At 50.9% G+C, this 8568-nt stretch overlaps 1 protein-coding gene across 1 annotated transcript; it reads right to left on the bottom strand.

Moving 5' to 3' along the window:
- Nucleotides 1–1072: 1072 nt before the first annotated feature.
- On the bottom strand, nucleotides 1073–5606 carry cbln1 (cerebellin 1 precursor). Its single transcript, XM_080188106.1, has 3 exons — nucleotides 5056–5606; nucleotides 4097–4216; nucleotides 1073–2229 (listed from the first exon to the last, which is right to left on the bottom strand). Exons 1-3 carry the CDS (start codon nucleotides 5305–5307, stop codon nucleotides 2032–2034), a joined length of 570 nt encoding a protein of 189 aa, XP_080044232.1. The 5' UTR covers nucleotides 5308–5606; the 3' UTR covers nucleotides 1073–2031.
- Between the last annotated feature and the right edge of the window lie 2962 nt (nucleotides 5607–8568).

An 8568-nucleotide genomic window follows, 5' to 3' on the forward strand; every position in this document is an offset into this window, starting at 1 on the left:
TTTTTTGCCCGAGCATAATTTAGATCTCGTGTCTGTAATCTCAGCACAGAAAATAAACAATCTAAATTATTGCGGAATCCAATCACGCGATTAAATTTTAGTCCTTTGTAATATAATCAAGTTAAAATTGAATAATCTCAAGAAGAAAGGGCGGTCTATATTCTGTAAATTGAAATCAGTCTCACATGTCTCCACACAGCTGAGAGTGCAGGGCAGTCCTTGTTAAAAAATGTAATAATTATAAAGAATGTTGTCCTCCAATGAGGCACAAATGAGCTGAAGCGAATGAGGACTCTTCAAAACAAAAATCTCAGGGTTTAAGAACGCGTGGAGTTGAAATAAATTGAACAGTTGAAACCACACGGGTGCTCATTCCATAAGATTCTACTGAAATAGCAAATTTAAGCAGCAACCTTTGTCTCTATTCACCAGAAGAACAAACCCCTTTTTGTCCTCCAAATATTAAAAAAAACTTATTCCAGTTTATTTATTAGTCACAAGTAGGCTTACATTGCAATGAATTTACTATAAAAATCCCCTGGTCGCCACTCTCCGGTGCCTGTTCGGGTACACTGAGGGAGAATTTAGCATGGCCAATGCACCTAACCGTCGCGTCTTTCAGGTTGTGGGAGGAAACCGGGGTAAACCCATGTAAACGCGAGGAGAACATGCAGACCCCGCAAAGACAGTGACCCAAGCCAGTGCTAATCATTGTGCCACCATGCTGCCCTAATGCTTTGAAATATCCCAATCTCTACACCGAGCCGAATTGTGTTAGCAATTAACGAGCACACGGATCAGTCGTACGCCAATCATTGCGTTATGCATATACGGTACCAGTGACCTGAATTATGCAGCCACTCAACAAACGTAATAGTTACTGAACAGCGGAGCGCGAATATTGATGGAGGTGCAACATTTCCACAGCGCATCAACTACAGCTTTTGTGGGACCAATTTCATTCGGCAGTTATCTGCTTTGCTCCGCCCGCCAAACTGTATCTTTCGGCAATGACCCACCGTTCACCTGATAACTTAGAAGACCTATCGCCCCTTTTTGTGTCTTATTTCAGTGTGAACTGATAGCTATGTAAGAACAAGAAAATATGCGTACCAACCATAATTTCTGGTTAACAAAAATAAAAGTTACATTTAAAATTTATTGAAATAAAGCAAAATTCAATTTTATAAATATTCACACATATATTACAGTGATCAACTTTTCATAATATTTCTGCCGTTCAATATGGCCACATTATACGGGAACAAAAACGACAGATATGCATCAGAACGCTTAGCAGCCTCCACAGAATACACTGAAATACTGAAATACAACTAATCGTCCTCATTTGGCTAGGTCAAAATTACCATAATTCCGGGTGTTTTGAAGGCTTATACTTGGTTATATAGACTGTTAACCTTCTGTCGCGGAATTGACAATACTGTATCTATAGGGTATAGAAATACAAAGGCGAATCAAAGAAATGTAATGTATGCTGCATTTGGGGCTGCAACCATCTCTAGAATTCCGCATAGCAGACATATACAGGCAGAGGGAAGCATGTTTTTTTTCTGCTTTCTTACATTGTTGAAGAGACAGTATCGTTTTTGGCAACCAGACCTAACAGAACTGTCCCTGACAAACCCTTCAGACAGTATTGGCAACCGGACCGGGACAGTAAGTCTATAGCGGTGAAAATTAAAAGCGATAACAGAATTATATTTTTTCTTCCGTTTAAAATAAAACAGCCAATTAAACGTATTTATGCAGTGGAAATTTTTCACATTTTTTTAAGTGGCGGTCGATCTAGTTCTTGTACTAAATCGGTGATAAATCATGAATGAGTGTCAAGGTTGAAGATACACTTAATTGGTGCTTTTGAATGCAGGCTACCAAATGGGATACTGTCCCTTTAATATAAGTTTTCTGTCTAGCTCTGAGACGCACTTGCGCTGTTGGGGAAACAAAAAGTTATCAACCCTCTTGTGACGGTATAGGGTTCGGGGGAGGAAAAAACAAGGTGGTTTTCATTTAAAGCGGAAAAACCAGGAATCCGGAGAAAGTCGAGTATTTCCAGCCTCCCATTAGGTTTCCTCGTTCCAGTTTCAGGTAGGCTCGGTCTCCCTTCTCCATCTGAGTCAGCACTCCATTGCTAGCAGCCTCTCTTGTCACGTCCTGATCTCCTGCAAAAGCTGAGATCAACGGCCAGCCATTCAGCATCAGACTCACCTACAGAGAAACAAATGTTTTAAGTCATGCCATCATTTTCCGTCATCTGCACCCACATAGCTTTCAAAGCGACATGAATGCGTAGGTTGTCTGAAAATTAATAAGAATTCTCTAATGAGGTTAGGATGTGTTGGATGGTCTGCTTATGTAACAAGTTTACGGCCAACAATAGTTTAAAAATAAAACATGGGAAGATCAGTGCTGAAAATGTTAATTATAACAGAAAAATGGGGAGCCCCATAAGCAGATTCGCGCGTTTATTGGAAAGGGCGTCACAGCTAAACTATTCAGTTGTTACCTTCCCTTAGACCGGAAAAGCCATAGCCAACTCTTAATCTCTTGGGGATGGGGATGGACCTCCTGTACACTGCCAGCATTTCATGTGTTAATTTCACTTTGCCAACACTGGCAGCTTTCCTCTTTCTCATTACTCAAAATCAACTTGCTTTCTTGAATATATTTATTGTCTGCTCGAGCATTTTAACCACAATGTTATTTTTCTTTAGAAAATAAACCTATTCAAGGCACCAATGACACGTTCTGAGGTTCCATACTATTTATTTAATAGATAAGGTAAATGGAAGTTATTACTTGCCAGGGACTGGTTTGCATACTGTACATTTTATTTTACTCTAACATTTTAAAGACAGCACATTCAGTCAACAATGATGGATGTGGCAAGTTACAGCTCAGTAACATAACTCCGCATTTTAAGATAAATAATTAACATGCAAACACACCTTAATATTGAGCGAATAAATGCATTCCTCTAGATCTGTTTTCTTTCGGCGTATTATTTATCAAATACGGTAAAAAGTACACATCCACCAATTACCCTGGGGGTGGGGGCGGGTCGTGCCTGAAATCTACTGTCAATTACACATAATTTAAAAGGCGATTCGGTTAAGCCTGTTCGTAAAATAACTCGGATGTTTTACAGACAGGGTTGATGTATTTGTGCAGTATGTTTGAATGAAAAAGGGAAACACTATGTTTCCAACCCTGCCAGCTGCTCCGTAACGGTGAGAGTGCTACTCAGGGTAAAGATGGGATTGTACAATCCATGTTAAGCCACCTCTCTCCCGGAGTGAGCGATGGAACTGCCTTGCTGAAAACTGGAATACTTCACCTCCCAGTTCCAATGTTTAGACATCAAGTGACATTTGGATCTAATGGAATTTGTTCGTGCGATTTTCTTATTACCGTTTGAACTATTACAGCAGCGGTTGTGTTTTGCTGTGATAGTGTGCGAGGTGTTTTTGCCAATGGCTCTTGCAGCGTAATACTGTAAATGATTGATAAAAAATACGGAATAGTAAGGGTGAATAGGAGGCGGAGCCCTCGTCTTGCGGAGCTGTGGAGGGTAGGGTATCCCCTCATCCCCGCCCAGTGTTATCCAACCTGGGGATATTCGTTGATATCAGTTTTTTTCTGTGCCCTCAGAATAAAATATACTCCCCACTAAATAAATAAATCAGCCCTTGGACAGCATCTGGTTACCAGCTGTTGTTTGCCGCCCGTCCTTTGTATTGCTAACAACTATCTATGACCTTTAATTAACCTTTCACTCACCAGTATTTTCTACGGTCTGTTTACAAGTCATGTCAAATCTTCCGGGACACAATGTTGAAAAACACTGAGTGGCCGGAATGTCCTCAATAGCAACTGTGGATTCCTCGAACCCGCCGTTTCCCCGGGCCTTCTGTGGCTGCAGTTAATTTCCTGACTTTATATAAATTGGGCTGCCCCGCCAGGTACTGAGCGCCTGAAGAATTTCATTATGAGACGGGGAAGGGAAGCAAGCGCTGAATCATTTAAAGCCCAACCCCCGAGTGAGAGATAAAGAGACTGTCTGAAATCCACTAACCTGGATGGTTTGCCGGTTGTACACTTTCACCACGTGGAAGTTAAAACTGTAAATCCCTTTCCTTGGCGCGATGAAGGTGCTTCTCTCCGAGTCAAAATTAGAGCCGACATTGACTAGGATCTGAAAGCAGACAGAGCCAATGTCATCAAACTGGGGTGATTCAGACACGCCAAGGTGAGAGGAGCAGGGAGAATGGAGCACTAGACAGATATTTGAGTTGTGAGAATCATAAACCAGCAGCACCTTCGGTTCTCTAAGGGTTAGTTAATGCCCTGACTAACTTTGTATTTACAAAGACTCTGGCCATTTCTACTTTAATTAAAATCGCTGCCCTCCTGTCGCTCTGTCTATTCACTGTATTAAGTAGCCCGCTGGCACTATATCCCACTCCAGATTCCACTACACCGCCAGCTCTGCAAGAACATTTCTTCAATTATCTCCTTTTTCTTCTCCTGGCGAGTCAGAAGGCTCGCATCCCTGTTCCCCTGTCTTTTGATACAATTCCCCGCGAATGAAAACTCAGTAACTTTCCTCCAACTCTGGATTTCTCATTCCCCGAGTTATATTTCCCTCACCTGGGCGCCCGCTACATTGCACCTGCTGGGAGCCCTGCTGAGCTGTGAGAAGTGGACCTGAACACAAACATCTAAAATGATCCAACAGGCCACCTTGGGGGACCCTGTATTTCACACTGGACACAGTTAAACCTGCTATTCTGTTCCTTCATTGCGCCCCCCCCCCCACCCATCCCCAGTCATAGAACCCCTACAGTGCGGAGCGAGGCCATTTGGCCCATCCAGTCTGCACCTACTCTCTAAAGGTACATCCCACCCAGGTACTTTTCCTCTAACCCCCTAAACGTACACACACCTTCGGGCACTAAGGAGAAAGGGGAAGAGGAGAAATCCATTTAAAGAGCAGCAGCAATAACCCCCTCTCCTTCCCTCCACGCCACTTACATTGTCAAAATATATGATCATGGTTCTGTTGCTCATCTCTGAGGGTTCGTGGTTGGTGCTCCTGATGACTGAGAAAGCCACTTTGGCGCTGCCAGACCGCACAGAGATCCCCAGCGCAGTCCCCGTAGGATCCGAGGTGGGATTGGAGTCACAGACCACCAGGCACTTGCCCTCCAGCACGATGGGCTCAGTCTCATTCTGCCCGCACACCAGTCCCGCAAAGCACAGAGCAGCGAACAGCAACTCTAACATGTCGAGAGACACCGCCGACTTCCACACTCTCTGAAGCACCGCTTGCTCCTTTTATCTCCTGATCGAATCCAGTTTCTCTCTTTTCCTCTGGAGTTTTTTTTAATGATCCTCTTCCTCTGTCTGTGTTCTGTTTTCAAATGTTGCTTTCTTGTTATTTTCTCACCCTCTTTCCCCCCCCGCTCAGTGCCGGCGTCTCCCGCTCGCTGCTTTCTCCGTTTCTAGCAAGAATTAAATGACCCCTGAAGTGGAAGAAGGGCCCCTGACAAGGAGACGCACAGATGAATACATAGCGCTGCGCCCACAGCCGCTGTGAATTATTGATGGCCGGGAGCTGCCAGGCAACTGGAGGCCGGCCCCGCCCCGCCCCGCCGCGGCCGCCCCCTGATTGGCTGCAGCGCCTGCCCCTCCTGTCAATCAACCCGCTCTCCGCCAATCAGCCGCCGGCTCTGCTGCCCTCCTCACTCCCGGGGAGGTGGCAGCGGCTCAGCAGCTCCCAGCACTGGCAGCATGTGGTCAAAGCAGGGCCCCCTCCCACTGCCCACTGTCCAGTCCCCCTCCCACTGCCCACTGCCCCCTTCCACTGCCCACTCCCCCTCCTACTGTCAGCTCCCACTCCCACTGCCCAATCCCCTCCCACTGTCCACTCTCCATCCTACTGCCCCCTCCCACTGCCCACTGCCCACTCCCCCTCCCACTGTCCACTCCCCCTCCCACTGCACACTGCCCCCTCCCACTGCCCCCTCCCACTGCCCACTCCCCCTCCCACTGTCCACTCCCCCTCCCACTGCACACTGCCCCCTCCCACTGCCCCCTTCCACTGCCCACTCCCCCTCCCACTGCCCACTCCCCCTCCCACTGCACACTGCCCCCTTCCACTGCCCACTGCCCACTCCCCCTCCCACTGTCCACTCCCCATCCCACTGCCCCCTCCCACTGTCCACTCCCCCTCCCCCCTCCCACTACCCATCCCCCTTCCACTCCCACTCCCCCTCCCACTGCCCCCTCCCACTGTCCACTCCCCCTCCCACTGCACACTGCCCCCTCCCACTGCCCACTTCCACTGCCCACTGCCCACTCCCCCTCCCACTGCCCACTCCCCCTCCCCCCTCCCACTACCCATCCCCCTTCCACTCCCACTCCCCCTCCCACTGCCCCTTCCAGTGCCCACTCCCCCTCCCAGTACCCACTCCCACTGCCCACTCACCCTCCCACTCCCACTGCCCCTCCCCATTCCCTTCCCCCTGCCCACTTGCCCTCCCACTGCCCACTGTCCCTCCCTCCCTGCCCACTCCCCACTGTCCCTCACCCTCCCCACCCTCCCCTCTCCCTCCCCCCAACTCACCCCTCCACCCCAATGCCCCTCTCCACCTCCCTTCCCAACTATCTGTCGTGCCCTTCCCAACTTCTGCTCTCCACTGTCTCCTCCCTCCCCCACAGCTCCTTTCCCCACCTTCCCCTCCCTCCCCACTCACCTCCCCCAACCTCTCCACTCCCTTCTCCGCTTCCCTCCCACTTCCCTCGCCCTCACACCCTTCTCTCCCCCCCACTCCCACCCCATCTCCCCCTCCCTCCCACTCCCCCCTCCCCTTCCCTCCACTCATCTCTCCCTCTCCCTCCCACTCACCCCACTCCCCACTTCACTCCCTCTCCCCCTCCCCCACTTCCTCTCCCTCCCACTCCCCACTCCCCCTCTCCCTTCCCTTTCACTCTTCTACTCCCTCCACCCTCCCTTCCCTCACCCTCCCCCTCCCCACCCCTCTTCCCTCCACCCCTCTCCCCCTTCCCCCAATCCTCTCTCCCTTCCCCGAACCCCAACCTCCACCCCCTCCCCTCCCCTGACCCCCAACCTCCACCCCGTCTCTCCCCTCCCCCAATCCCCATCCCCTCCCTATCTCCTTCTCCCCCCTCCCGTCGCCCCTCTACCCTACCCCTTCCCCTCTTCCACTCTCCCTACCTCCCCCTTCCTCTCTCCCCCTTGTCCCCTACAGCCCATCCCTTTCCCCTACCCCCTTACCCCCTCCCCTCTCGCCTATCACACTACCCCCTTCCCTACCCTCTTACTTCCTCTCCTTCCCCTTCCCTCTCCTTTCTACCCTTGCCCTCCTCCCCTACTGCTCCTCTCTTCCCTACTCCACCTCCCCTCTCCCCTACTCCCCCCTCCCCGTCCCCCCTCTCCTATTCCCCCTCCCCTCCTCCCCTCCTCCCCACTCTGTTCCTTCCCCTCCCCCTACTGTGCCCTCCCTACGCTTCCTCCCCTCATCTCCATGCCCCTCCTCTCCTCCTGTCCCTCTCCCCTCCGCTCTTCCCTACTCCTCCTCCCCTCCTCTCTCCATCCATTCCTGCCCCTCCTCCCCCTCCCCTCCCCTCCTCTCCATCCACCCCTGCCCCTCCTCCTGCTCCCCCTATCCCCTCCCTTTCACTCTCCTCTACCTTCCATCCCCTCTCCCCTTCCCTCCTCCCCTCTCTACCCCCTTCCCTCACCCCTACCCCCTCGCCTCTCCCCAATCCCTCCCCTGTGCCCTACTCCCTCCCCTCACCCTTACTCCCTCCACTCACCCCTCTTCCCCCTCACCCCTCTCCGCCCTCCTCTCCCCTACCGACTTCCCTCTCCCCTACCCCTCTCCCCTCTCGCCTATCCCCCCCACCGCCCTCTCCACTCCTCCCCTCTCCCCTACGCCCATCCTCTCCTCCCTCACCTCTTCCCTCCCTCCTCCTTCCCCCTTCCTCCCTCCTCTCTCCCCTCCCCCTCTCTCTTCTCCCTCTCTCCTCACTCCTACTCCTCCTCACCCCTACTCCCTCCCCTCTCCTCCTCCCCTCACCCTACTCCCTCCCCTCTCCCCCTCCCTCCCCTCTCCCCCTCCCTTCACCTTACTCCCTCCCCTCTCCCCTACCCCCTTCCTTCTCCCCTACCACCTCTCCTCTGCCTAACTCCCTCTCTCCCTCCTTGTCTCAGCCAGCCTAGCAGAGCACCCTCTCTCCCAGCAGTCTGACCAGCCGCAGCGCTCTCATTCCGCTCTGAGCGCAGCAGCTCCAGTCTCTCTCCCTGTCTGTCCGCACATTTCTATGTCTTGTTATGAGCTCAGGCAAACCTGCAACAATACAGCAAACAGCGCGCATTCGTTTTGTTTTGTTATTCTGTTTTTCTTGTAGCATTCTGTAGAATTTCAGTGGTAAAATGTCCCTGCGGTTATAACACAATAACTAACATGCTTTCCTGTTTGAAAGACGGTCGCTTCCTTTCAACTGTCCTCCAGTAATTGA

The sequence above is a fragment of the Carcharhinus amblyrhynchos genome, chromosome 4, assembly GCF_965287045.1.
Source record: "Carcharhinus amblyrhynchos chromosome 4, sCarAmb.v2.hapA, whole genome shotgun sequence".
Taxonomy (NCBI): Eukaryota; Metazoa; Chordata; class Chondrichthyes; order Carcharhiniformes; family Carcharhinidae; genus Carcharhinus; species Carcharhinus amblyrhynchos.

Bases quoted from the DNA above. Each gene is read 5' to 3' on its own strand.
- cbln1 (XM_080188106.1), bottom strand. From the start codon at position 5,307: ATGTTAGAGTTGCTGTTCGCTGCTCTGTGCTTTGCGGGACTGGTGTGC. The intron at 4,217-5,055 runs GTAAGTGGCGTG...GTCTGCTTTCAG, and splicing joins TGATCATATATTTTGACAAT to ATCCTAGTCAATGTCGGCTC. The intron at 2,230-4,096 runs GTTAGTGGATTT...GTTTCTCTGTAG, and splicing joins ACAACCGGCAAACCATCCAG to GTGAGTCTGATGCTGAATGG.